Source organism: Micropterus salmoides, unplaced genomic scaffold, assembly GCF_014851395.1.
Source record: "Micropterus salmoides isolate LMB-PRFRI ecotype aquatic unplaced genomic scaffold, ASM1485139v1 Ms_hic_scaffold_12, whole genome shotgun sequence".
NCBI lineage: Eukaryota > Metazoa > Chordata > Actinopteri > Centrarchiformes > Centrarchidae > Micropterus > Micropterus salmoides.
This window is the reverse complement of record NW_024040263.1, coordinates 19,197,661-19,221,047: the sequence shown is the minus strand read 5'-3', so window position 1 is coordinate 19,221,047 and position 23,387 is coordinate 19,197,661. Positions and strand designations below refer to the sequence as shown.

The 23,387-nt window shown below is 37.0% G+C and overlaps 2 protein-coding genes across 3 annotated transcripts; both read right to left on the bottom strand.

Moving 5' to 3' along the window:
- Window positions 1-993: 993 nt before the first annotated feature.
- Window positions 994-9,213, bottom strand: LOC119899327 (CD209 antigen-like protein C). The gene is made up of 6 exons (XM_038713854.1): window positions 8,884-9,213; window positions 8,241-8,330; window positions 7,399-7,497; window positions 2,433-2,575; window positions 2,244-2,344; window positions 994-2,161 (listed from the first exon to the last, which is right to left on the bottom strand). The coding sequence occupies exons 1-6, from the start codon at window positions 8,954-8,956 to the stop codon at window positions 2,011-2,013; spliced, it is 657 nt and encodes a 218-aa protein (XP_038569782.1). The 5' UTR covers window positions 8,957-9,213; the 3' UTR covers window positions 994-2,010.
- Window positions 9,214-10,811: 1,598 nt separating this feature from the next.
- Window positions 10,812-22,486, bottom strand: LOC119899325 (CD209 antigen-like protein E). Of its 2 annotated transcripts, XM_038713852.1 has the most exons (8): window positions 22,302-22,486; window positions 17,155-17,244; window positions 16,565-16,627; window positions 16,338-16,400; window positions 16,111-16,173; window positions 14,825-14,967; window positions 13,355-13,455; window positions 10,812-13,146 (listed from the first exon to the last, which is right to left on the bottom strand). In XM_038713852.1, exons 1-8 carry the CDS (start codon window positions 22,420-22,422, stop codon window positions 12,999-13,001), a joined length of 792 nt encoding a protein of 263 aa, XP_038569780.1. In that variant the 5' UTR covers window positions 22,423-22,486; the 3' UTR covers window positions 10,812-12,998. The 2 variants fall into 2 exon arrangements, with proteins under 2 accessions (XP_038569780.1, XP_038569781.1); XM_038713853.1 differs by lacking the exon at window positions 16,338-16,400.
- Window positions 22,487-23,387: the final 901 nt, after the last annotated feature.

Sequence of the window (23,387 nt, the reverse complement as noted above, 5' to 3'; positions counted from 1 at the left end):
AGATGATGAATTTCAATGAAATTAGAGAGAAAATGTTAGATGACGCAGAAGAGAGCAAGACGCAGTGAAATGTTAAGAGCAGCTTGTAGGATACATATGAGTCCAAAGCTCACAGCAACCAGTCTGTAGCGTTTTTCCTCTGTGTGCAGAAATCAAACACACACATGCAAAATCACTTTGATTATCAGGCAGCCGGGCCTCATGTTGTGTTGAAACAGGAAACTGTCCATTTTTTATTTACTTTTTCTCAGAACAGACAGAACAGAATTAACTTTGTTGCTTCTTTATTGTATTTTCTGAAGAAAACGCCCATCTGACTGACAAAAACGGTGCCCTCCATGATGGTGGGATGGTCATATCAAACTCGTGCTCTGCACTCAAACAAAACAAGATGCAGAATGTATGATAAACAACCTTAAAATTACTTACTCCTGGATGAAGTATCAGGCAGCTTTTCATCATCCGAAGTAATCTCAGACTCCTCCTTAAAAGCAAACCTCAAAATATGCTACCCACTTAAGTATGGCAAAGTAATGATGTTTTCTGAGAATTGGACTGATCTGAAAAACTTCTTCTCTGTTTCTGACCTTAATCTGCTTACCAAAGCAAGGTATGTCTTCTTTCAGCAAATTATCATTATGACTCACTCTTTGTCTTTATAGTGTGTTATTTAGGCAAACAAAACTTCTTAGATAGATTAGGGAAGATTGTGGTCATGTTCAGATTACATCACGGTTGACAGAAACCAATGTTGATGTTTGTTGGCGTGATCTATGTTCTCCAATGTAACACAAAGTCTCACACTTTGTAGGTTCAGCTTTCCTCCCCCCTCCCCCCTTAAATGGTTTTGCAACAATAATCTTGAGAACTGTCTCATATTATGGCTTGATGGTGTCACCATCACCAGACATTCAAATGCAGCTTCTGGGAACCCCCTTAAATTTCATGGAAAATCTAGACAAAACAACACATGACACATCCTAAATGCCAGTGCTTTTTAAAAGTTTTATTCAAGCAAGACGTGATACAATGTTGAAAGAGGACTTATAAGTATTTGTTCGTGATAGATAGATAGATAGATGTCACACTGCAAATAACATGAATTTAACTATAATCACAGAACTTCTCAGTTGTCTTTAGCCTACGTTCACAGCATAACAGGAAATGGTGGATAATTAAACGGCTTAGCCAGCAAACGTGTTATTGTCAAAACTAACTAGTGAACCAGCAAATAAAATCAACGCGATCCTTTAAATTCATGGTGTATTTCAAGGCAACAGAAAGCAACTGTAATTGTATCTGCCCTGGTGTCAGATACAATAAACATGTCGGAGAATTAAGTAAGTCAGGTCAGTGACTCATAGTCTCCTTGAATTGTAATCACATGCATGCACTGTTATAATACAGTATTAGCAACCTATAATAAATGCTATAATATAACAAGATCCTTTATGTCATAAAATAATGAATTTGCCATTTTTCTTCAAACAATAAGAATAATAATAAGAAAATAAGAATGTTTTGCCAAAAGCACATCAGTATAAACTACACAGGCCAGCACAATCAGTGGAGTTTCCCCAGCAATGACACTTCAGCACAAAAACTGCTCTCTGGGTCAAGGTCACAGATCCAATTCAACACTCTTAATGTGATTTAAAGGTTTTACATTATTTTAACAGTATTTTAGTGGTTATATTTCCACAAGTGGCACAGAAATTTTGACCTATCATGTAAAAAAAACGTAGTTACACATATTAATTAATTAATGGACACATTTATATACTGTATTTAAAACAAGCATTCTAATGATGACAACCTGCAGGCTCTGAGTCAGAGCAGTGATATTGCATTCTTGTTATGGTTCTCAGCATTCAAAGCAGTGAAACTCGTAGTAAATGAATATGTGTGTGTTTGTGACGGCTTATCTATTTGTGTCCATGTTAATGAGCCCCTTTATCTGCAACTTGGCCATAACCAATGTTTCAGTCGTTTGTTTTGAGAGTTTGGTTGCTAAGTCAGAACCACTTTCTTCTCACAGATCCAGATATTTTGAATTTCACACGGTTTATCATTCCAGCTGTTTTCTTCATCAAAGAATTTTATTTCTGCACAGTCTTCATCTGTGCCTTCATGACTGTTAGGCTCATTGATGCCCCAGTAGCTAAAAACCCAAAAAGAAAGAATATGCAATGTTACTTTTTGACATTATTACAGATTAATTAGTGATAAAAAAAAGTGTGAACCTTGTGGTCAGCAGTGTCCCATCCACCCATTTCCACACCCCCTCTGTCTCTCTGTCAGTCAGTCCAATCCAGACGTGCTTTTGGAACTGTCTTGTGAATTGCTTGTTTGCAGAGAGAAACAGACTGTCATCATCGTAAATGAAACGCACAGTAACTGCAGTAACTACAATGCTCCACCTTGGCACACACCTGTTCTTCTTTGCTGTTGATAATCACCAGGTGGGCACCTCTCTGCAGACAGTCATTTCTGCTGTATTGCCAGGATTCTTGTTGTGAAGAAATGTAATAGAAACTGTCGTTGAAATACATCCATCCTTGGCGAGAATAATTGGCTGTTAACGACAAAAGCATTTCAGTAATTAATGAGGAAACCCCGTGTGGCTCTCTTTGAGAGAACATCTTTGGGTAACACTGTATTTTACGTTTGTCTACATTTAACTTTCCTTATGAAGCCATATTTTATATTTTTACAACTGTGTATTACAATGTTATCATTCATTATATGTTTATACACCAGCCCCACAGGAAGAGTAATAGTTGTTGATAAAACAATAACAACATTTAAACATTTAAATTAGCTGACAGCTGCATTACAATCCGTTTTGCCACCAAAATGTGAAGCCAAGTGCCTTAAACATGCATTCTTTCTAATGGCAAGAAGGGGGCGACTCCACTGGTTGCAAAAACAAGTCTGATTACATTGTACTGACATTATATGACAAAATGACTGATTTATTACCTCAGTAAACACTTTCCTAAAGAGTTCATGGTCTCAATCGTTAGTTTAAAGTTAATGGTCCCATTTAGAGCAAAACAGACAATAAAGCAGGGTATGCATTAGGGTTTGGCTACCTTGTGATTGACAAGTCGCTACCATGGTGAACCATGCCAATCAGGATGTGTTCCTGTGTGCTGTTGGTGTTTTCATCTAAGAACTTTGAGCCTTTCACAGCATGTCTTCAGTTCATGAAAGTTAAATGTAACATTTTGGTTGCCTAAAAATGCCTTGTTCAGCATTCAGTTGTACTAAAAGACATTTTAAGGACACTCTAAGGAGTTGGCTGTTGACCTGTTTTTTGCTAGCCAAAATTAGCATACCAAAAACAAGATGGCGACAGACAAAATGCCAAACCAAAGGGTTCAACTTAGTCCACAAACCAATACGTGTTGTCACTGTGGCTACATCCAACTACTACTGGGTAATGTGCAAGTAAACTGTCCACCTTAGAAGTTTCCGGTAGCTGCCGGTAGCCTTTGAATGGCACAGTGAATTAAATTTTTTTTTTATAGCTAGTTAATGTTAAGTAGTAAAGATGAAAAGGCATCAAAATATCCTTTCATTCATCATTCACTCTTCTGACGTTTTCGTTATTTTGATGCATTTGCAAAGAAACATTATACTTGGCCTGCTTGTGCTGCATCCACAAAGCCTAGAGGATATAAAAGTTTGCTTAACGTTGTGTCTTACAACCTAGCCTGTTAGATGAGTTTGACCTCTGCCTGCACTGCAACTTTTCCTCACAATGGATGTTTCAAATGCTTAATTTGCTCAGCACAAGTAAATTAAATCATTCAAATAAGGTGTGTTCATTTGTCTATATTATTTAATTTACTTAATTAACTAATTACAACCTACCACATCCCCTGGTATCCCCTAACGCTTGGGCCACACTACCTGTGTGTGATGACTACCTTGCTGAACTGCTGCGGCTTACGCATGGTGTCCACACAGAAAGTGTTGCTGCTGCCAGCCCTATCTTTGAGTTTGTCTTTGATAAATACAGTAGGTCACAATAAAAGCCTTGTTAACAAACAAAAAGATTCCACAGAAGCACTAGAGGGCTTTTAATCTGAAATGGATACAGCAGGTGTTGAGTGTTGAGAAAAAACATATTTTTTCATGTCTGTCAAGTTAATTCAAGTTAATTTCCAACCCTGATTATGTTGCTGTTATTTCTTTATTTTTCTTGTTTTATTGTATATACTGCATGTTACAGTTTTTTTCAAACATGCATCTTGGCCAAACAGTTATCTCACCTCCAAAAGTCAGTCAAACCCCCAAAACACTTCATACAAGTCTCAAAATTAACTCGTTCAGCCAAAACACTGGCAACAATTCTCACTCAGAAAGCATACGATCTGACCCATAACACACACTGACCTACAAAACACTAACAACAGGGAGCATTACGTAAATGTAATGAACGTTTATCTGCGAAATGTGACAGATTTTTTCACATAAATCAGTATTTCATTATAGAAAGTTGTTCTCAGTCATTTCAGAATTGAAATTCTAATTGTTCAACCTCCACATCATCTAGTCACTTGTGCACATCATATGTAAAAGCAATTTCTCAGTCTTTTGAGAAATTGAAAATTGCAAATGCTATGACACACTTATGCAAATGATTATGTACAATTTTCTGCTGTTTCCTACATTATCAATTTCTTATGTCATGTTGATCACAATGTATTATACTGATACATAAAATAGTCTTTTTTTTCTGCATCACAATGACATGCATTGTCAACAAATTACAGTGCATACAATAAAAGCGTAACTGTGAATCCTGTCAAAACCCTTGCAATATAATGAGTCTGTACTGTTGAAATTGATGCCATACAGAAAAAGTGCAGCCATGTGCATATTCAATCATTGTCATCCAAACTTTGCTTTAGTCTACAAATACAAATAGTTTTGCAAATGTTAGGAATGATTCTAGAAATGTACCAAAGCAACTGAGGAAAGCTGTAAGAATAACATATTGTCACTTTATTGACTGTACTATAGTTTATGTAACAAGAAATGCTGAAATTTGCTTCAAAATCCTTTTTTTCTGTATCACTGCATTCAGTAATTGTGGAAAAAAGTTCCTGAAATTTCAGTGCTGCAATACAGTTTTTCTCAGTTGTATACACAGTAAAACTGATACCTGAGACACAATGACCAAAACCTGTAACTAATGTACCAACCCCTTGAACCAATTCTGCTAAAATACAAGCACATTTCCTGCTTTACACTCAGCTTACAGTTTTACAGTAAAACCACATTCACAACACTACACACATTTCTCTACGCACGTAAACATAAAATGTTCGTAAACGTTCTGCCATTCTGCTGTTCTAAATATTTCAGCCTGATTACTGCAAAAATGCAGGACATTTGCAATCATTCTGTTTTGAATGTGTTTTTAACAGTTTTGGACATGGTTTGTTAGCATTTGAAAAAAGTGCTGCAAATATGTAAAGTTTTGCAGGTGGTGAAGTAGTAATGAGAAAAGAGTTCATGGATTTTGGAGAAAGTAGTCATTGAATGCATTTTGTGTGAAAGCAATGAAAAAGGATTCACAGTTTGGTCCACATACACATCTATTTCGCTGACTGTAGTTTTGACCAATGCAAGTTAGCAATTGCAAAAACTGTTATAAAGCACAACCATAACCACAATCATGAACATAAATTTATGCATTGGTATATGAAGAAAAGTCCAGATATTGTGGTCAAGGTTTAGCAAATTGTTATTTATTTACATATTTACAAGTAAAGTTCTGTGGGCAGCAGAGGCATTTGCTCTGTTCTGCTTCTCTGGTCCTAAATTGTACTCTCCAGTCATCTCTTTTCCTCTCTTTTCCTCTGCTCCAATAATAAGTATCCCATCAACAACTGATGGGAACATTAACGGATCCTTACTTTAAGCAAAACTACGAGTGGAATATGCTAATATACTCAGAATGTATGGGCTGTTTGCCGGCTAATGTCCATCTGCCCCTCAAAAGAAGTGAAAACAACTCCCTCATACCTCAACTAGAGTGTTTAAAAGATATTAAGGCCTGGATTGCTTCTAACTTTTCAATCTGAATGAAGATAAAACTGAGGTCATTGTCTTTGGACCTAGTCGGGACGGTGATGTTCCTCTTTTGGACCTGGGTTCCTTACAACAAGATGTGAAATCTGTAGTCACGAATCTGGGTGTTAAAACAGACAATGATTTTAAACTTGACCAAAAGATAAATACTGTTAAATAATAATAATACTGTTTTTATCACTTGAGATCTGTTTTTATCTCGCAATCTTAGTGTAAACGTGGCTGCTTGTCTTTTAACTGGAACTTGCAAGTGTGAACACATCACACCTGTTCTGGCCTCGCTCCACTGGCTCCGGGTCCATTTTAGAAAACATTTTAAGGTCTTACTGTTTTTAAATCACTAAATGGGTTGGCACCTCGTTATATCTCAGACCTCTTACAAGTTTACACCCCCTCGAGGTCACTAAGATCCACTAATCAGCTCTGGCTGGTCACGCCTAAAACCAGGTTAATATACCCGGGGGCGACCACACGTTTTCAGCCACGCCCCCAGATTATGGAATGAGCGACCTCCACAGTTCAAAATGGCCCAAACTTTTGAATCTCACCTGGAAACTCACTTATATTCTCTGGCTTTTAACCCAGCTTGAGGGCTGTTGTTGCCTTTCAATTGTTTGTGAACCATTTTTTGTGTGTGTTTGTGTTCTGTGTGTTTTTATGTGTTTTATGTTTTATTCCTTTTGCAGCTCTGCAAACCCGTTTTATAAAAAGTGCTATATAAATACAATGGATTGGATTGGATATATATATATATTATATTCATTGCCCTTGTGTACAGGATGTGTTTGCTCGCTATTTCACACAGCTAGAATTAGAGTTAATAAAAGTGTCAAATATTTGCATGGCTTCCTTCCTGATTTTATCACAGTAAGAGACACCACTTCTCGCTCTCTCAGTCACTGACACCCAAAGGAAAATAAAAATGTTGCATCTCAAACAAAGAAGTCAGGCTCTTCTTTAAGATGAAAATCACTACTGTTTAATGTGCCAGTCAGACGTGGCTCTGTCATGTCAGACGTGGCTCTGACTGATACCAATCTGCTTACATTACATTTACTCATTTAGTTGACGCTTTTATCTAAAGCGACTTTCAATTGCTATATATGTCAGAGGTCACACGCTTATGGAGCAACTAGAGTTTCAGTGTCTTGCTCAGGGACACAGTGTTGGATATGTCGCAGTAGGAATTGAACCCACTAAGGTTAGCATCAGCCCCGATACCAATCCATCCAAAAGAAACCCAGATAAGAGCAAATAATAGAAAAAGTTGAGCTTCTTCCTTATACTCACCAAAGATATTCAGCTTCCTCTTCAACTCGTCTCTCTCTTCAGTCACGTTTTTGAAAATGGCCTCAAAGTCGATATCTGATGTCTCATCTTCAGAATTGTCTGAGAATGTAGAAACATTTTATTACTGTAGTTCAACACTGAGGTTATCTCAGGTTGCCATATTGAACTGTGCACAGTGGTACATAGCGTAGTAGGGCACCTCGTCACAGAATCATTTAGCCATTTGACAAAACATTTTTCTTATGTTTCTTATTACTGTTATAGAATAATTTAAAATAATTTTACGTCTATTACACTTGAAAAGAATATGTTAATATTTTAACGTACAATAAAGACTATGATATCAATTTTAGCTTTGCTCGTATATTTTTTCTCATTTGTTCTTTGTTTTGGAATAATGTGTTTCATGGTCAGCTTGTTCCATGAGATTTATAAATACCACCTGGTCTGTCCCAATTAACAATCATCACTTCAAATGAATAACTATCATTATTGTTGATAGTGAAAATAGATAAACATGTCTGTAGTCTAGTGTTTGCGTCTTTGTTCACAACATCCCTTAAAGTAATATAAAGGAAATTTAACCTTTGTACAATAAAGCTCAAGTAAACATATGAGAGGGAGACTTAGTTTATGCTTTATGTTTTTTGTTAAATTGATTTTGCGAATGTGTTCAAAGTCCATTGTATACAGTTAGATATAATCTCTCCCACTTCTCTGCTTCTCTGTCAGATACAGTATTAAATGTAACATTATTATTAGAGTACGACTACTAGTATGGTCATAGATGGTGAAATTAAATGTGCAACACAAAGTGAAAGTAGAGACACAATTTAACTCACAGACAGCCAGACGCATTGAAATGTTGAGGGTAGCTTGTAAGATGCACAGGAGTCCAAAGCTCACAGCCACAAGTCTATATGGTTTTCCTCCTGTGTGCAGAAATCATCACAATGTCTATTATATGGAGCAAGACCCTATCAAAGCAGTTTCATGTCACTTCTTCACTCCGCACGATCCATGATGATAGAGAAATATAGAGAATAATGTCAATAAAGCATGCGGTAAATATTTTAGAGAACCCCCAAAATATCACAAATCATGCTTTCAGGGGGGAGCTGATGTCTTATTAAGGAGAACTAAGCTCACCCTGGCTCCCCTGTAGTTCGCACCCTGAGTGTGATACAATATACTCATCTTTAAATTATGAGGCTACTGGTTTCTTTGAATAAAACCTGATTCGGCTGCAAATCTCCACACAAGTTGAATGTGGCTTTCACATTCTTCACCAAGCAAATACAAGTGACAACAACACATTCTTGAACAAATGGTATCAAGATAACCAAGTCCTTACAATCCTTTCAATTCTCTAATTTCAAAGAATTTTTTTAAAGATCTTCTTAAACAAGAAGCTTCAACTGAGCAAAAACAAAGATGGAAGGAAAATTCAATCCTTGAGACTTTGTACTTTATGTATATTCTTACCTAGAGGTCTTTTTTGAATGTTGAAAGTTCCAACGTCCTCATAAAAGTCACAGCCATATATTTTCACTGACATGTTCAGATACAAGCCTTGAAGTGGCCCTAGGGAAATTTTTTGCTTCCACCCTTAAATGACTACAGACAGTGTATTGCCTTGTTGCATTTGCTATGATGGTGCGTCTTCCTCTACAAACCACCAAAGTGGTTTGTAGTGTGTAAGGTGTAGTGTAATCACCACGTTTTTGTTTTCAGTCCATAATTTGATAACTTGCAACTTGAGTCACTTGTCTGAAAATATAACCTCTGTTTTTAGAGAATTGAAGCTTGTAAAAGTGTTCTCATGACACAAGTTAAGATTCTCAGTAACTAAATAACACATGGAAGTTGGATTTGTGTATATAGGCCTAAGTGTAAAGAAAAATACAAGGGTATGTGGTGTCCGAACGATAATGCTGCGATGATGTGTTGAGAAGAAATCCGCTTGACACTGTTCTTGATTATAAAAGTTTATTACATCAAAGAATTCAGCATCAATTACAAGCTCTGCAGCAGCTTGGAGAGTGACCCAGCCCGATGACCACTCTGTCTCTCTGTACATTGAACACAGCTTATATAGGACATGTTTAGGTCTCTGCTAAAAACCATATAAGGGCACAGTGCTGTAGAATAAGTGTAACCCATCTGTTAGACACCACTTCCCCTAACCCTGCACCCATCAATCATCACTTCCCCTAACACTGGGTCCACTGTGTCTCTCTCCAGCTCTGGGTCAGGGGTCAAATTCTATAGGAGGGTTCACTCTTGGTACACCCATCAATCATTACTTCCCCATAAGGGTTCACTGTTCCTCTCACCAGCTGCAGAGCATTATGTTAAACTGTAATGGTCAAATGCATATATGTTATACACCACAGGTAAAACAACAATATAATACATTTATTTACATGGCCCTTTCAAGCAAGAAATACAAAAGAAGAGAAAATCAAATGCAAAAAAAGACAAACAAGTACACCATAAAAGTAGTAACAACAATATTTAGACCCAAAGAAATAAAACCACATCTGTATCACCAGATTAGCCTAGCATGCTAATACTACATAAACAATATCTGACTACTGCAGGGAGGGGGGGGAATCATAGCACCCAAAGAAATACATTTCACAGTGAAAGGCGCGGCAAGTCCTAAAAAATAATGGCAATACACCTTGTTTGTACCTGCCTCTATAAAACATCACATATGATCTGATCTGCAGGGTGACATAATTTGCCTGTGACTTCAAAAACTTTTACAAATCACTGTTGAAAATGTATCTTCTTATCATTTGGTAACAATATGGTTTAAGTTTGGCTAGGTTTAGGCCCAGAAACAACTTAGGTATGTTTAGGGAAAGATCATGGTATGGTTTAAGGCAAGTCATGTCATCATGAAAATTAAACACAGTTACCAGAGCTTACCCATGGAGTTGGAATATCAGAAAAAACAATACATGGGCATGCAGTTTTAGAAAGAATTTGGATTGTTTGCCTTAAACCTGCAATCAACGATATGTTGGGGCCAGTGGAAAGAAGCTGTGAATTCAACATTGGTGTTTCAGCAACCTTTCACACAACAAAGTTGACATGGCAAGCTTATTGGCAAACAGTTTCTTATTTACACATCCAGCAGTGAAGGAGCAACATTATGATTCATTTGTAGTCGTGTTTCTGGCCACCTCTTTATCTCTGTTTTTGTTCTTTATCAACTTCTAAGGTAAATATCTGGCTCTTTAGCTGCTAAAAGCTCCACTATGTTCACCAACTAGTCATTAACTGTGTCTGTCTGATGTTGATTTTTAGAGCGTTTTTGCTAATAGCTAATAGCTAAACTTTGTCAAAAAATAGTCCATTAGCTTTCTACTATAGTCAATAACTCTGCAGACAAAAAACAAGAGTTGGTGCAAAAAGAGTTTATTCCAAAACAATGGTAATTAAACATGTAGTCTTAATATCAGCAGAATGACACCTCGGCAATTCATCATGTTATAACAACAGTGGATATCAGTAGACCCAAGCATGCACTTGTTACAGCAGACACCTGCAGCCTCCCATGCTGTCATAAAGCCACAGTAGATAACAGTTGACCAAGGTATGCATAGTCTAAGTGTCTACGGTCAATGCTCCCACTCAGGGATCTTCACTTTGTTACTGCATTCATGATTACAGCACAGCACTTTTAAGTAGAAAATAAGACACATTTCGGAAATGTTCAAAGATTAAGAGGTAACTAAGTATAATTAATAAGCTAATAATGATTAATAAACTAACTACTAATGATTAATGATTAATGCTAATTAAGGATAATAAAATGATTAAAACCTCACTTTGTGGAATAAGCTGGTGTCTTTTGTGCTGTGTGCTAAAGACATTCCTACTGTGATGGACTATGTTTATGTATATTTTGTAACCCAATTTTCACTAATTCTGCTTCTACATTTTAACTTTTCTGGTGTTTTTATGATGTCATGCTGTGCTCATTCACTCTGCTCCCAGAGCACACGTGCCTGCTAACACACACATGTGCTACTGTTACTGCCTCCGGGCAGTTAGACACAGAGAGGACCACACACACTCAGAGCTATAGAGTTTCAACGTTGTGATCTTAACTTTACACTATAAAATAACTCTTTAAATGGTGACAAGAGCTTTAGAGTTTTGACACTGTGATCCCAACTTTTACACTCTAAAATAATACTTTAAATGATGAACACTGCACTTAATGAAATGATGGCAATACAATTAATGACAACAATTTAGGCTGTAATGTTCTAAATAATTTGTGAGCCATCGGTCTGACCACTCTAATTAAGGCTTGGACCACCCCAAAAGAGGCTAAAACAAAAGTTTAGGGGGGTCTTTCTTATCTATAATTGTAAATATTACAATATATTTCCCATACTCATGCCTTATATTTAAGACACCCCAAAATGGACCATACTATTTCCTAACATTGACATTAGTTGAACGTCAGTCTGCATCACTCCCAGTGGTAGTTGCTCCAGTTCAGTGTATCACACACTAATGGAGCAATTGCTGGTTAATGTCAGGAGTTAACTATCTAGCTGCTTTAATACATTTATCTTTCCTACCTTCAGAGTTTCGTAATTTGCATTTCTTTTACTTAAAATGAGCTATCTGATGTTAGCTAGCTAAGACCCCACCCTATCATTTCATTATAACAATGTCATTTCAAATTTTATGTAATTGTCATCTAACACTGGTGTTTAGGCATGAGCAGTGAAATTGGGGATTAGTTATTGTAGAGATACATTTTAACCATGATAAAGAGTTTCTTATTTCATTTGAAGTCTTTCACAATAATAATGGCATTTGTTTTAACTCTGCAATTCCCAAAAATTCCCAATTCCCAATTCAGTGTATGACCACTGCTTTAGTGGACGCAGATTATATCATTCACAGTCAACATGAGCCCGAGGAAAGGAGATATTTGCTAAAAAGAGTAAGTTGCTACTTTAAACTTATAATAATAAGAATTAGGAATTAGAAATGATAATGCAGACTATGTTTTATGATAGTGTCTTTGCTTCTAGTTCAGCATTGTATGGGTCTGTTTTGAGCAGTTATGATGTTGTGCTGTTGTGTGTGTGACTTGCTGGCAGTTTTGCTCTAGAATACTTGGTGACCCCTAACTACAATAGTTGTCGTGTGGTATGGGTCACCCACGAACTGGTACAATGAATTTGATTAATCATCATCTGCAGAATGCAGAAGTTAGATAAATTAGCAAGGATATAGTAAGCATTGTAAGATTTAAGAAAACAACTAAACTTTGAGTTTAGTTAAACAGATACATAATGTAATAGATCCTGCAGAACCGGTGGTTTAACCTGCTGAGACTAATCACACGTCTGTCACATTTTTGTCATGACAACTAATAGACAATTACATTTGTTAGGAAATGATTCAAAGTAATGGTAATACAGTACAGTAGTTTTATTGTTTTCTACAACCAAAACACTTTGCTTGTGTTTCAGTTCTATCTTTACAGATTAGCTGAAAATTGTTACCATATCTTCATGTCTTCTGAATACAGTAGCTGTCATGTTGGTGTGTACACTAAGTTATAGAGCCATTTTCTTTTCGCAGATCCAGAAGTTTTGATTTTCACATACAACATCATTCCAGCTATTATCATCGTTATAGTACCATGTTTCTACACAGTCTTCATTTCTGCCAATGTAATTGTTAGGTTCTCCAGGGTACCAGAAGCTTTTAACAAAGAATGCAAACCAACAAGCATTTAATGAACAGCAACAGTTAAAGTTCAAACAACAATATAAAATCCCAATTTCAGTCATTTAATTAAAATTCTACTCAAGTACTATCATTCTTTGAAACAAGCTTAAACACCATTAGTTTCAATACAAAGACTGATTTAATTTGAATTTTTAATAATACATTTGAATAATGTGTATACCTTGTTGTCAGCAAAGTCCTATCCACCCATTCCCATCTCGCCTCTGTCTCTCTGTCAGTCAGTCCAATCCACATTATCTTTTCAAATTGTCTTGTGAATACCTTTTTTTTTAAAGAGAGAGAAATATACAGTAATCAACTAATATTTAACTTATGTCCACCCTCAGTGCCCTTGTATTCATTTAATATTTGAATCTTCCACTAATCTGTGTCACGATTTACAGAACGAGTGCAAGCAAGAGTGTGAGCCCAAACGCAAGACACCAAGGCAGAGATTCATTTCAGGGGATTTAATCCAAAAGAAGCAGAATATCAGGCTTACAGGTAGTTGACTGGTATCCAAAAACAACAGGAGAAACAGCAACAGACAGAAATCTACACATACAACATAATAGAGCGTATACACACTATAATGACGAGACAAAGACTGAGGGGAAACAAGCAAGCATATATACACAGGGTTAACCAGCTGGGTGGGGATACACAGGTGAGAGACATGAGACTAACGAGACACAGGCAGACAGAGAGAGCAGGGGAAAACAGAGAGACTAGCAGGCAGGCAGATTACTGAGGGGGGAAAAGACATAACACAAGTTACTCAACACTAAACATATCAGAGTAATATAAATAAAATAATAGAAGCAGACAGATCACAAATAAACTAACACCAACAAGGAACACAGATAGAAGCTAAGGTAAAACAGAACTCAGAGCAGACGTGGGTAAAACAACACAGAAGTACACAGACCAGGAGTAAACACTTAAGACATGAACTAAAAGTACAGGACTAAGAACTAAGACACCAAACTAGGAACTAAGATACGAGACAAGACAGATACTAAGTAACTTAAAGATGCGGATGAATAATAATAATAAAGGCTACACAGAGACTAAAGCAGAATGATCAAAATCAGATTAATTAATGAAACTGGCAGAGAACATAAATAGACACCTAGCAAACAGACAGAACTCAAGCATGATGGTACAGAAACTAATACATGAGACTGGAACAGGACTATAATCAGGAAAATACCAAAACACCACTAAACACCAGCTGACAGATAATAACCAGATGAACTATAACATCAGGTAGAGGTCGCACACTAAAGGTAGCGAGCAAACTAAAAACTAAGTCTAAACTAACAGCACAGCAAAACTGATTCTAACTAATAAGACAGGGTGGCTAAGGGAGACAAGATAACAGAACAACACAGACCACGAAGACTGGATACAAGACCACAGAGTATATAACAGATACCCAACTGATAAATCAATAAACTCAGAGAATTAAACAGAGCAGATGACAGGACTAACATGCAGAAAACCAAACCCTCAGAATCAAAACCCCAAAACACAGCTCTCAGGACACATACCTGTCTCAAACACTGTTTCATACAGTGCATTTATAAACACACAAACACACACACACACACACACACACACACACACACACACACACACACACACACACCTGTTCTTCTTTGCTGTTGATAATTATCAAGTCTGCACCTCTATGCAGACAGTCATCTCTACTGCCTTGCCAGGTTTTCTTGATTGAAGAAATGTAATAGAAACTATCACTGAAATACACCCATCCTTGCTGAGCATAGTTAGCTGTTGATAAAAGAAAGAATAAAAATATCTGAATATTCGACAAACAAAGCCAAGAAAGAAAAAATCTGTAGAAAAACTACCAGTACTACTTGGTTGATCACAGATTTACTTAACATAAAGCAAATAATTCCTGTTGCAATAAATACTTTACTAATGATTTAGTAAACTGAAAACAGTGGATTCAGTGTTATTACTCTCAGTAAAATATGATTGCATGCACAACTTCATAATCCTTTTAGGTATTTTGCAATGCCCCTTATCTGAACAAATGTGTATTTTCACTTAAGATACTGGACTGTTTGAACTTTTTATTTGCACTGTATCTGTCCTTTTGGCACAGTGTGACAACTTCCCCAGTCTGCCTGCCTGTATGTCTTCTCTGTTTTGCAGATTCTGGGTGTGGTTTGTAGGTAGAGCTGGGAGGGTCCAATGCGTCTACCTGCCCATCTGTGTTGGGCTTCCTAGAGGGCATAAAAGGGCTGCCTTTCTGGGAGTCTGTCTCTCTGCTGGCCTGCTGCTTCAACCCCAGCCTTTGTTCCTTTGTTTAATTTGCTGCACCCACCAACATGCATTACACTTCATTCTCACTCATCCACACACTTCTGACATGACTGATGTTCTTTATATCTACCCACGCCATTAACTTAGTTAAGTTGTTTGTTAGTTTGAGTTAAATAAACCACTTTTGTTCCTATTATCTGTGTGAGGCCTCCCTTTTTGTTGCCAGCCTTGTGCCAGGTGGTAACAACAGCTATAGCATTGCTACTTGTAATAAATTATATTGTTAATGTCATCCACATTGTAATGTTTCTATGCAGATCACACAATTTTAGATGTGACCAACTTTTCTCTAAATCTGGCCACTGCAAACCTATAGTCTAAACCCCAGTCCTGTGATCAGTGGACCTGTTCTACCCTCTGAGCCACAGCCACACCAACCTGAATTTATTTCAACTACTGTTTTGTGTGTGTTTGTTGTGAAAGATTGTGTGTTCTGTCTACGCTCACACGTCATGTTTTCTTCCCAATGGGATTACTGTGCCTGTTTAAAGGATTAAAAAAATACTAAAATTAAAAAAGTCACTCAATTTTTACACTCCTTTGGATACCTGATTATTGGTATGAGTCCATTCTCACACTTACCAAAATCATTCAGCTTCCTCTTCAACTCATCTCTCTCTCTAGTCAAAGAATTCTGCTGTGAAGCTGCCATTTAAAGAGAAACCATAAAATGATCTTCACACTAATAAAATATATATTTAAATGAAGGACAAAAGGGGCATAGCATGTATCAAATAGTCACACAAATTACCCAAACACCCCTTTGGATCTCTGATTACTGGAATTAATAAATGTATCCTCATTCTTACCATAATCATTCAGCTGCCTCTTCAGCTCTTCTCTCTCTTCAGTCAGGGAATTCTGCTGGAAAGCTGCCATTTAAAGAGAAACCATAAAGTGATCTTCACACTGATAAAATATATATTTAAATGAAGGACAAAAGGGGCATAGCATGTATCAAATAGTCACACAAATTACCCAAACACCCCTTTGGATCTCTGATTACTGGAATTAATAAATGTATCCTCATTCTTACCATAATCATTCAGCTGCCTCTTCAGCTCTTCTCTCTCTTCAGTCAGGGAATTCTGCTGGAAAGCTGCCATTTTGAGTAGAGGTTACCATAATTTGCAACAGAATCAGAGAATGTCCATGACAAATCACTAATCAAACAGAATTTCCATTTCCCATTAATTTTTAGGTATACTTTGTTTGATATTCTACAGAAAATTTTCTACAGAAAACACTCATACAGCAACACACCATAGATCTGTGACTTTATACAGTATGTACTGGACTATAAGAATGTTTACAGGCTGAAAAGTGTTATATATAATATATGATATTAAATATAAAGTATTATTCAAACTGTAATGTCATATTCTATTACAGTATGACATTTGTTTTCTTTTCAACATGACAGTCACCACAAGTGATTCTGCAATTATGCTTGTGTTTTGTTTTGTATCTTCTTCCAAATGTTAGCCTAGCACAAATTCTTTTGCAATGCATTGAATATTACTGAATTAAAGTACCATGTATCACACAGGATAATACAATGTTGGTAGTGACAAGTTTTATAATAATAATAAATTATATATATATTATAAATTAAAGACAACTCACAGAGAGCAAGGCGCAGGGAAATGTTAAGAGCCGCTTGTAGGATACACAACAGACAAAAGCTCACGGCAATGCATCTATGCAGTTTTCCACCTGTGTCCAGAAAACACACACATTTATTTCAAGTCTGAAGTAATTATTTCAAATCTTTTTGTTGCACTTCTTGAACACGGCACTTTGTGATTAAAGATGTGTTAACTACAATTGTAAATTTGTATTCTTAAATTGTAATCTGTTTCCAGTTTGGAGCCACAAGCAACATTTTGTGGCTGCCTCTGTTTATCATGGTGAATCCACAAATATGAAATTGTTAAAAAACAAAACGAACCTTATCAGTATCTCAGTATCCTAATGTTTAAATATACTGCAAAGATGAGTATGCATCACAAAGTTGGCATGTAAAGACTATTTTGGATCCCTAAGAAAACGGTTATACACAAGATGACATATCATGCCTGCAGAAGAAGACGGATAAACTCCGTGCTTAACTGAGAGAAGATCACCATTGTGTTCTACCTTTTCAAACTTACGTCGACTTTACTGATGCCTGTTGCTGCCACCGAAGTATCAGCTGTGCCGTTGAAACTACCGGAATCGTCAGATCCAAGCCGAGAGGAAACTCCGCTGGATTTCCTAAAAGGACTGACGCATCTACTCGCTAACAAAGTGACACGTAAGGGGCTTTAGTATGTCTGGGCAGCAGATAGTTCTATAACTTTGTTATTGTAACTTACTTGTTCAAGGTTCATGAGGTAAATTTCTGTTAAGAACTCCAAAGGATATTCAAAGACTGCCGTGTCTTGTTTTATTGCTGTGTGTTTCCGTGCTACGCACGTTGTTTGTGTCTGGTACCACCCGCTGGGCCGTGACCGCTTTGTTCCTATTACTGTGTGAAAACGTGTCAGTATTTTTATCAAGCTAAGGAACACAGTTGCTGAATGAAAGTTCCCTACCGTTCCACTCATTGATAAAGTTGTAGCTGAGTATTTACAACAGTAATTATGATTTTTGGTGTTTGTTTCTGTTCTCTGAGAACAGATACAATTGCCCATTCCATCTAATCCAAAGCCAGCAACCGCTGCTGAATGAACATTCACTGCTGGTGGCTATACGATAGTTGGTGGTATGTAGCTTGTATGTAGCTTTCTCTGTGCCTTTCTCTCCTCCTTCTGCTTACTAACTCCACATGCACACACCACGGGACCTCTGCAGATAACCAGACCTGTGACCCACAGCGGGCTAGTATCAGAGTGCGTCTCCATTTTTGTAGTTCAGGGGAAAGACATTTTTCCGCCATCTTGATCCTGAAATCACATGTTTTGAACCACCATTTTAATTCCAAAATCAGCCGGCCTCAAGCCCATTTTGAACCAGATCTGCGACCACCCACATGGTTGGATCCACCGCCCCCTCCTTTGTCTCTCACACACACACACACACCTACACACATGCTTGCTAGTTTGTTGTATGTTTCTGTATGATTTTTTTTATTGGCTTTATTTAATTTTGCTTAGAATAGTTCATAGTGATTTACTTGCTGTTATTGTTACTGTTTACTGTTTGCCATCTTTAGTGGACAAACCCTCTTTTAGACTGATCATATTTGGCTCATATTTGGTTATTGGTCCCTGGGTGGTGCCCCGTATTTATTAACTATAATTAATAATTTTCAATATTGGTTTTATTTTGTTAGTTTTATTAATAATTCTAGAATATATTTGATATTCAGCTGATAACCAAACCTGAACCCCAGGTTGAAAACTCCAACAGCTACATCCTGCATCACTATGAGTGGTGGAATCAGAGGGAAAGTCCTAGAGGGAGGTCCTAGTGCATCCTGACACAATGGACTGGTATGTTCTGAAAGATGGAACAAGAGTTGCCATTGATTTCCAACACTGTAGTGGAAGTTGTGGACAAACCTAGAACAAGTGCACAGGGAGGCTGCTGTAGAGGAAGAAAGCAGGAAAAGCTAAACATGACAGTTGTTTGTTAAAACTTTTATAAAACGTTTTCGTTCTTCTGTTTTGTTTGTGTTTTGGAAGAAGACAGAAAAGGAAGTGATTGGGTCAGGTGTTCCACAGTGCTATGCTCCTAGAAAATGTGTTCGTCACTGCATTTCACCAGTTCAGTGTAGTTTGTTTATTTTTGTCACCGTGGCAACCTAGGACCAGTGTATGCTGGGAAACGAAAAGAATACTGCCATGTGGTGATCTGCTACAGTCATGTGTGAGCTCTCCCAGCTTCTGAGTTGATTGCTCTTCATTCTCCCTCTTTGCTTAGGCAACGTCTGTAAGTATTTTTCATTGTGTAACGTTATCACCTATTTTGAGTTTCTAAGAATATTGTGGTGGCTAAGACGCTAATTAGTTTACGCTAGGCTAAGTTAGCTTTATGTTTCATTGCTGCTAGCTCGGTTGTGCTTCATTTTATAAGCTACACAGCTACGTTAGCTAAGCAGTGCTGCTTACCTTCATACGGTGTGTTTAGCTTCTTTAACGATATAAACATCTCATTGTGCTGTTACAGTTTCACAAGATTCCCAGTAACCTTTATGGAAGTGAATCACCTGTGTCCTGGAGTTTCTTGGGAGTGTTTAAACTAAATGGAAATGTAGCCCATGACACACAGACCAATGAGCCTATCATCAACAAGGAACCACGTGCAAGGAGCCTGCCGCTACAATAAATGCAAGCATCATCTGACATCTGTCATCATCACTGTCCTCTCACTCAAAAGGAACCAAGCAGAAGCTTTGCATAATGGTGGTGCAAGTCAATAATATGTAGTAGAACCAGAAATGGTTCATCTGGTGCTGCAGCCCTGGAAGGAAAAGGCAACTTCCCAGCACTGATCCCAATTGCTGCAAAAGCAAGTCCATTGGGGAATATACATCTCCGCTTACCTCAAAGTCCTTGTATCTTAAGTTTTGCGACTTAGCTGCTTGACGTCATAGATGTGGAGCTTACCTACATTGACCCGTTTTGAAATTCTTTTGTATGAAAAATATGGTTTTATTACATGAAATTACACCAAAATAACATGGATGCTTCCACACTACGCTTTAAACAAACAAACAAAATGATCACTACTTTCACTGAATTGTGGGTATTTTATTCAAATGTGTTCCATTTTTGGTCTACCCGGGTCAGATGTGACCCGGTGTTGCAAAAGGGTCGATAAGTCACGGTGTTTTGGTTTTCAGCAGATGAAATCCTGCGACTAACATTCACACATTCATACACATTCATACACTGGCGGAACAGCCACCAGGGGCAATTCGGGGTTCAGTATCTTGCCCAAGGACACTTCGACACGCAACAAGGGGGAGCCAGGGATTGAACCACTGACCTTCCGATGGAAGGACCCTCTACCTCCGCAGCAGCTCCTACTAACCCAGTTTAAGTTTTAGAAATAAATGTTGCCTGTTCTATGTAAATGAATTTATTTATCTTTGTTTACTCTGTTATTTGTGAATAAAATTCCATCAAATGTTGACCTAGGAATATATATCAGTCTGTCATTATCCAAAATATATATAATAATAATTCCTGCTGGTTTCCTAAAAAAATTGAAAAGTTAATGTAAATGAGGTTTTGAAGTGTAAAATTAATTGGTGATGAGCTGGAATAAAGTTTGCTGACATTGTGTAACACAGAATTGGGTGATCATTTTTTACATTATGCTTTAGAAACAGGCAAACCAGACCGGGTCGTTTTGACCCATAAGGACAACAGGTGTGTATATGTGCTACCATTAAAAATAATGCAATGCTTCTAAAACAGTATCCTGACTCAACTTTGACATATACCAGTCTGTGATAGTCCATCAACTTATAGTCCTCTGATTTATACTCTTAGTCAAGATAACTTAGAGTTTCTGCATTTTTTAACTAAAAAATAAGATAAATTGATTGACCATGAATTCCAAGAAGAAGTGTAAAACTAGTGGTAATGAGTTGGAATGAAGCTGGTAAAGAAAGTGTAACAGAGAAATGGGTGATAATGTTTACATTATGCTTTATAAACAGACCAGGTCAATTTTGACCCGGGAGGACAAAAAGTGGGATTATTTGCAGCCATTAAAAATAATGAAATGGTTTCAAAACACTATCCAGACCAAACTTTGACATATACTAGTCTGTGATAATCCATCAACATATAGTCCTCTGATCTTAACTATTAGTCAAAAGAATTCATAATTTCTGATTTTTTTAGCTTATAAATTTGGTATAGTTTCATAAAAATGAGACATATTGACCATAAATTCCATCAAGAATTGTAAAAATAGTGGTAATGAATTAGAATGGAGTTGGCTAAGAAGGTGTAACACAGAATTGGGTGATAAGTTAAACTGGATGCTTTAAAACCAGGCAAACCGGACCGGGTCAATTTTGACCCGGGAGGACAAAAAGTGCATGGTTGACGGGAAGAGAACACAAGGGTTAAGTAGAGGCAGCATCTTACCAAGTACAGACTCAGTGACCACACCCTTGCAATTGAAAAAGGGAGAAATAAAAAGTCCCAGTTACCAAAAGATGTGAGGTGGAGACAGAGACGCATTTTCTCCTTATATTGGATAAATATAGAAGCATAAGAGAGCAACATTTTGAGAAATTCCATCCACTGATACCAGATTTCAAAGAACTTCAAGATAACAATAATTAAGAATAATCATAGGAGAAGGACATACGGCAAACCATACAACCATAGTATGTGTCACAACCTGAGGGACAGCTGCATGGCATGTTAAGTTTTGTAAGTTCTTGTTTGTGGTTTCTGTTCTATCTGAATTTGTTATTTTTGTTGTTGTAACTTTTAATTGCTTAACTGAATGGTCATGATTGCGTTAATTCTATCAGATTCAAAATTCAAAAGTTTGTGATTTTGCGGCTTTGTCAACATTGTTTAACTTGAACATTCAAGCCAGTAAAGCATGTTGAATAGAATCTGAATTGAACTGAAAAAAGATTCAGACTTCATTTCAGACTTACAAACACACAGATTCTTCAGATGATTTTTCCTAAACTTTTAAATGACACCTTTTATAACCTAATAGTTTAAAATTTAATGCAAGATAAATGTTTTCATTCTTGTTGATGTTACTTTTATAGTTAAAACAACTGAACATTGATAGCATTTCTCTCTCACCAGGGACTGGAGTAGCCACTTCACCATCTTCACCAGTGTAACTCTTCAAGGCATCACTTCTGGCTGAAATACCAGGAAGGTTTCCAATTTCAATAGTGATCTCTGATTCATTTTTAGGCATGTTTTACCTGCAGGAGTTGTACAAAAGTTTTAATGGTTGTTTTGTCTTGGTGCCAGTAGATGATCTGCTTACACAGCAAAGCACTCTTGTTCTTCCTCATTTTTAGATAAAGTCTTCCTTCCTTCCTTGTTTCAAACAACTTCCTGATGTTTATCAGTGACATATGCTACACAAACAAAACAACTTTGTCTGAACAAAACAACTCTGTCTGAACAAAACCCCCAACTTATAATGGCAAGTTATTCAACACCACAAACCACAGCTATCACAAAACAGAACAGATAAACAGCAAGTATAATGTTGGCATGCATACTGTGAGTTAGACCGTGGGAAGCAACTTGAGCACTGTTTTATATTTGTTTGCATTTTGGAAAATTAAGTTTACCAATTTAAATCACAGTTAATTTCTTCACTGATGTACTGACTATCCACACTACTACATTTTTGTTTTAAAACCCAGACCTTTTGCTATTGGCACATCCCTTACAGACTAAAATGGCAAAGTTTTCAAACACTACCGACACTGTTTTCGTTTTAAAACTCTGGGCTAGCGTTTTAGTGCAGACGGGCAAAAATGGAGGATTTAAAAAACAATGATGCAGACGCTTACATTTGGCTTCCTGATTGGGTCTTATAAGTCATGCAAAGAAAAAACACAAATCTACTGTGTTTTAGTTTCGGTATTTTTATTGAAATATTTTGTACTGTGTAAATAACATTTATACATGCTGGTGTGGACGGAGATTGTTTTTGTTTTAAAACTATATTTTTAAACAAAAACAGTATGGATGTAGCCTGAAGAAATCTTAAAACCAGGGGATTTCTTAAGTGTTTCCATTCCTGTTCCAGTACATGCATACAGTGCATTACACTGTGTCCTACACACTGAGCCATGTTTTTTATTTCCCAACATACTCATGCTCACGTTCATGGTTTTTAAGGGGAAATTACATGAACACACACTG

What these genes read in the sequence shown, in the direction of transcription:
- LOC119899327 (XM_038713854.1), bottom strand. Translation starts at nt 8,956, where the DNA reads ATGTCAGTGAAAATATATGGCTGTGACTTTTATGAGGACGTTGGAACT. An exon ending in CATTCAAAAAAGACCTCTAG is followed by an intron (nt 8,331 to 8,883) that starts GTAAGAATATAC and finishes TTCTGCACACAG; the next exon opens with GAGGAAAACCATATAGACTT. An exon ending in GGGACACTGCTGACCACAAG is followed by an intron (nt 2,162 to 2,243) that starts GTTCACACTTTT and finishes TTGGGTTTTTAG; the next exon opens with CTACTGGGGCATCAATGAGC.
- LOC119899325 (XM_038713852.1), bottom strand. Translation starts at nt 22,422, where the DNA reads ATGCCTAAAAATGAATCAGAGATCACTATTGAAATTGGAAACCTTCCT. An exon ending in AGTGGCTACTCCAGTCCCTG is followed by an intron (nt 17,245 to 22,301) that starts GTGAGAGAGAAA and finishes TTCTGGACACAG; the next exon opens with GTGGAAAACTGCATAGATGC. An exon ending in GAGGAAGCTGAATGATTTTG is followed by an intron (nt 14,968 to 16,110) that starts GTAAGTGTGAGA and finishes TTTTATCAACAG; the next exon opens with CTAACTATGCTCAGCAAGGA.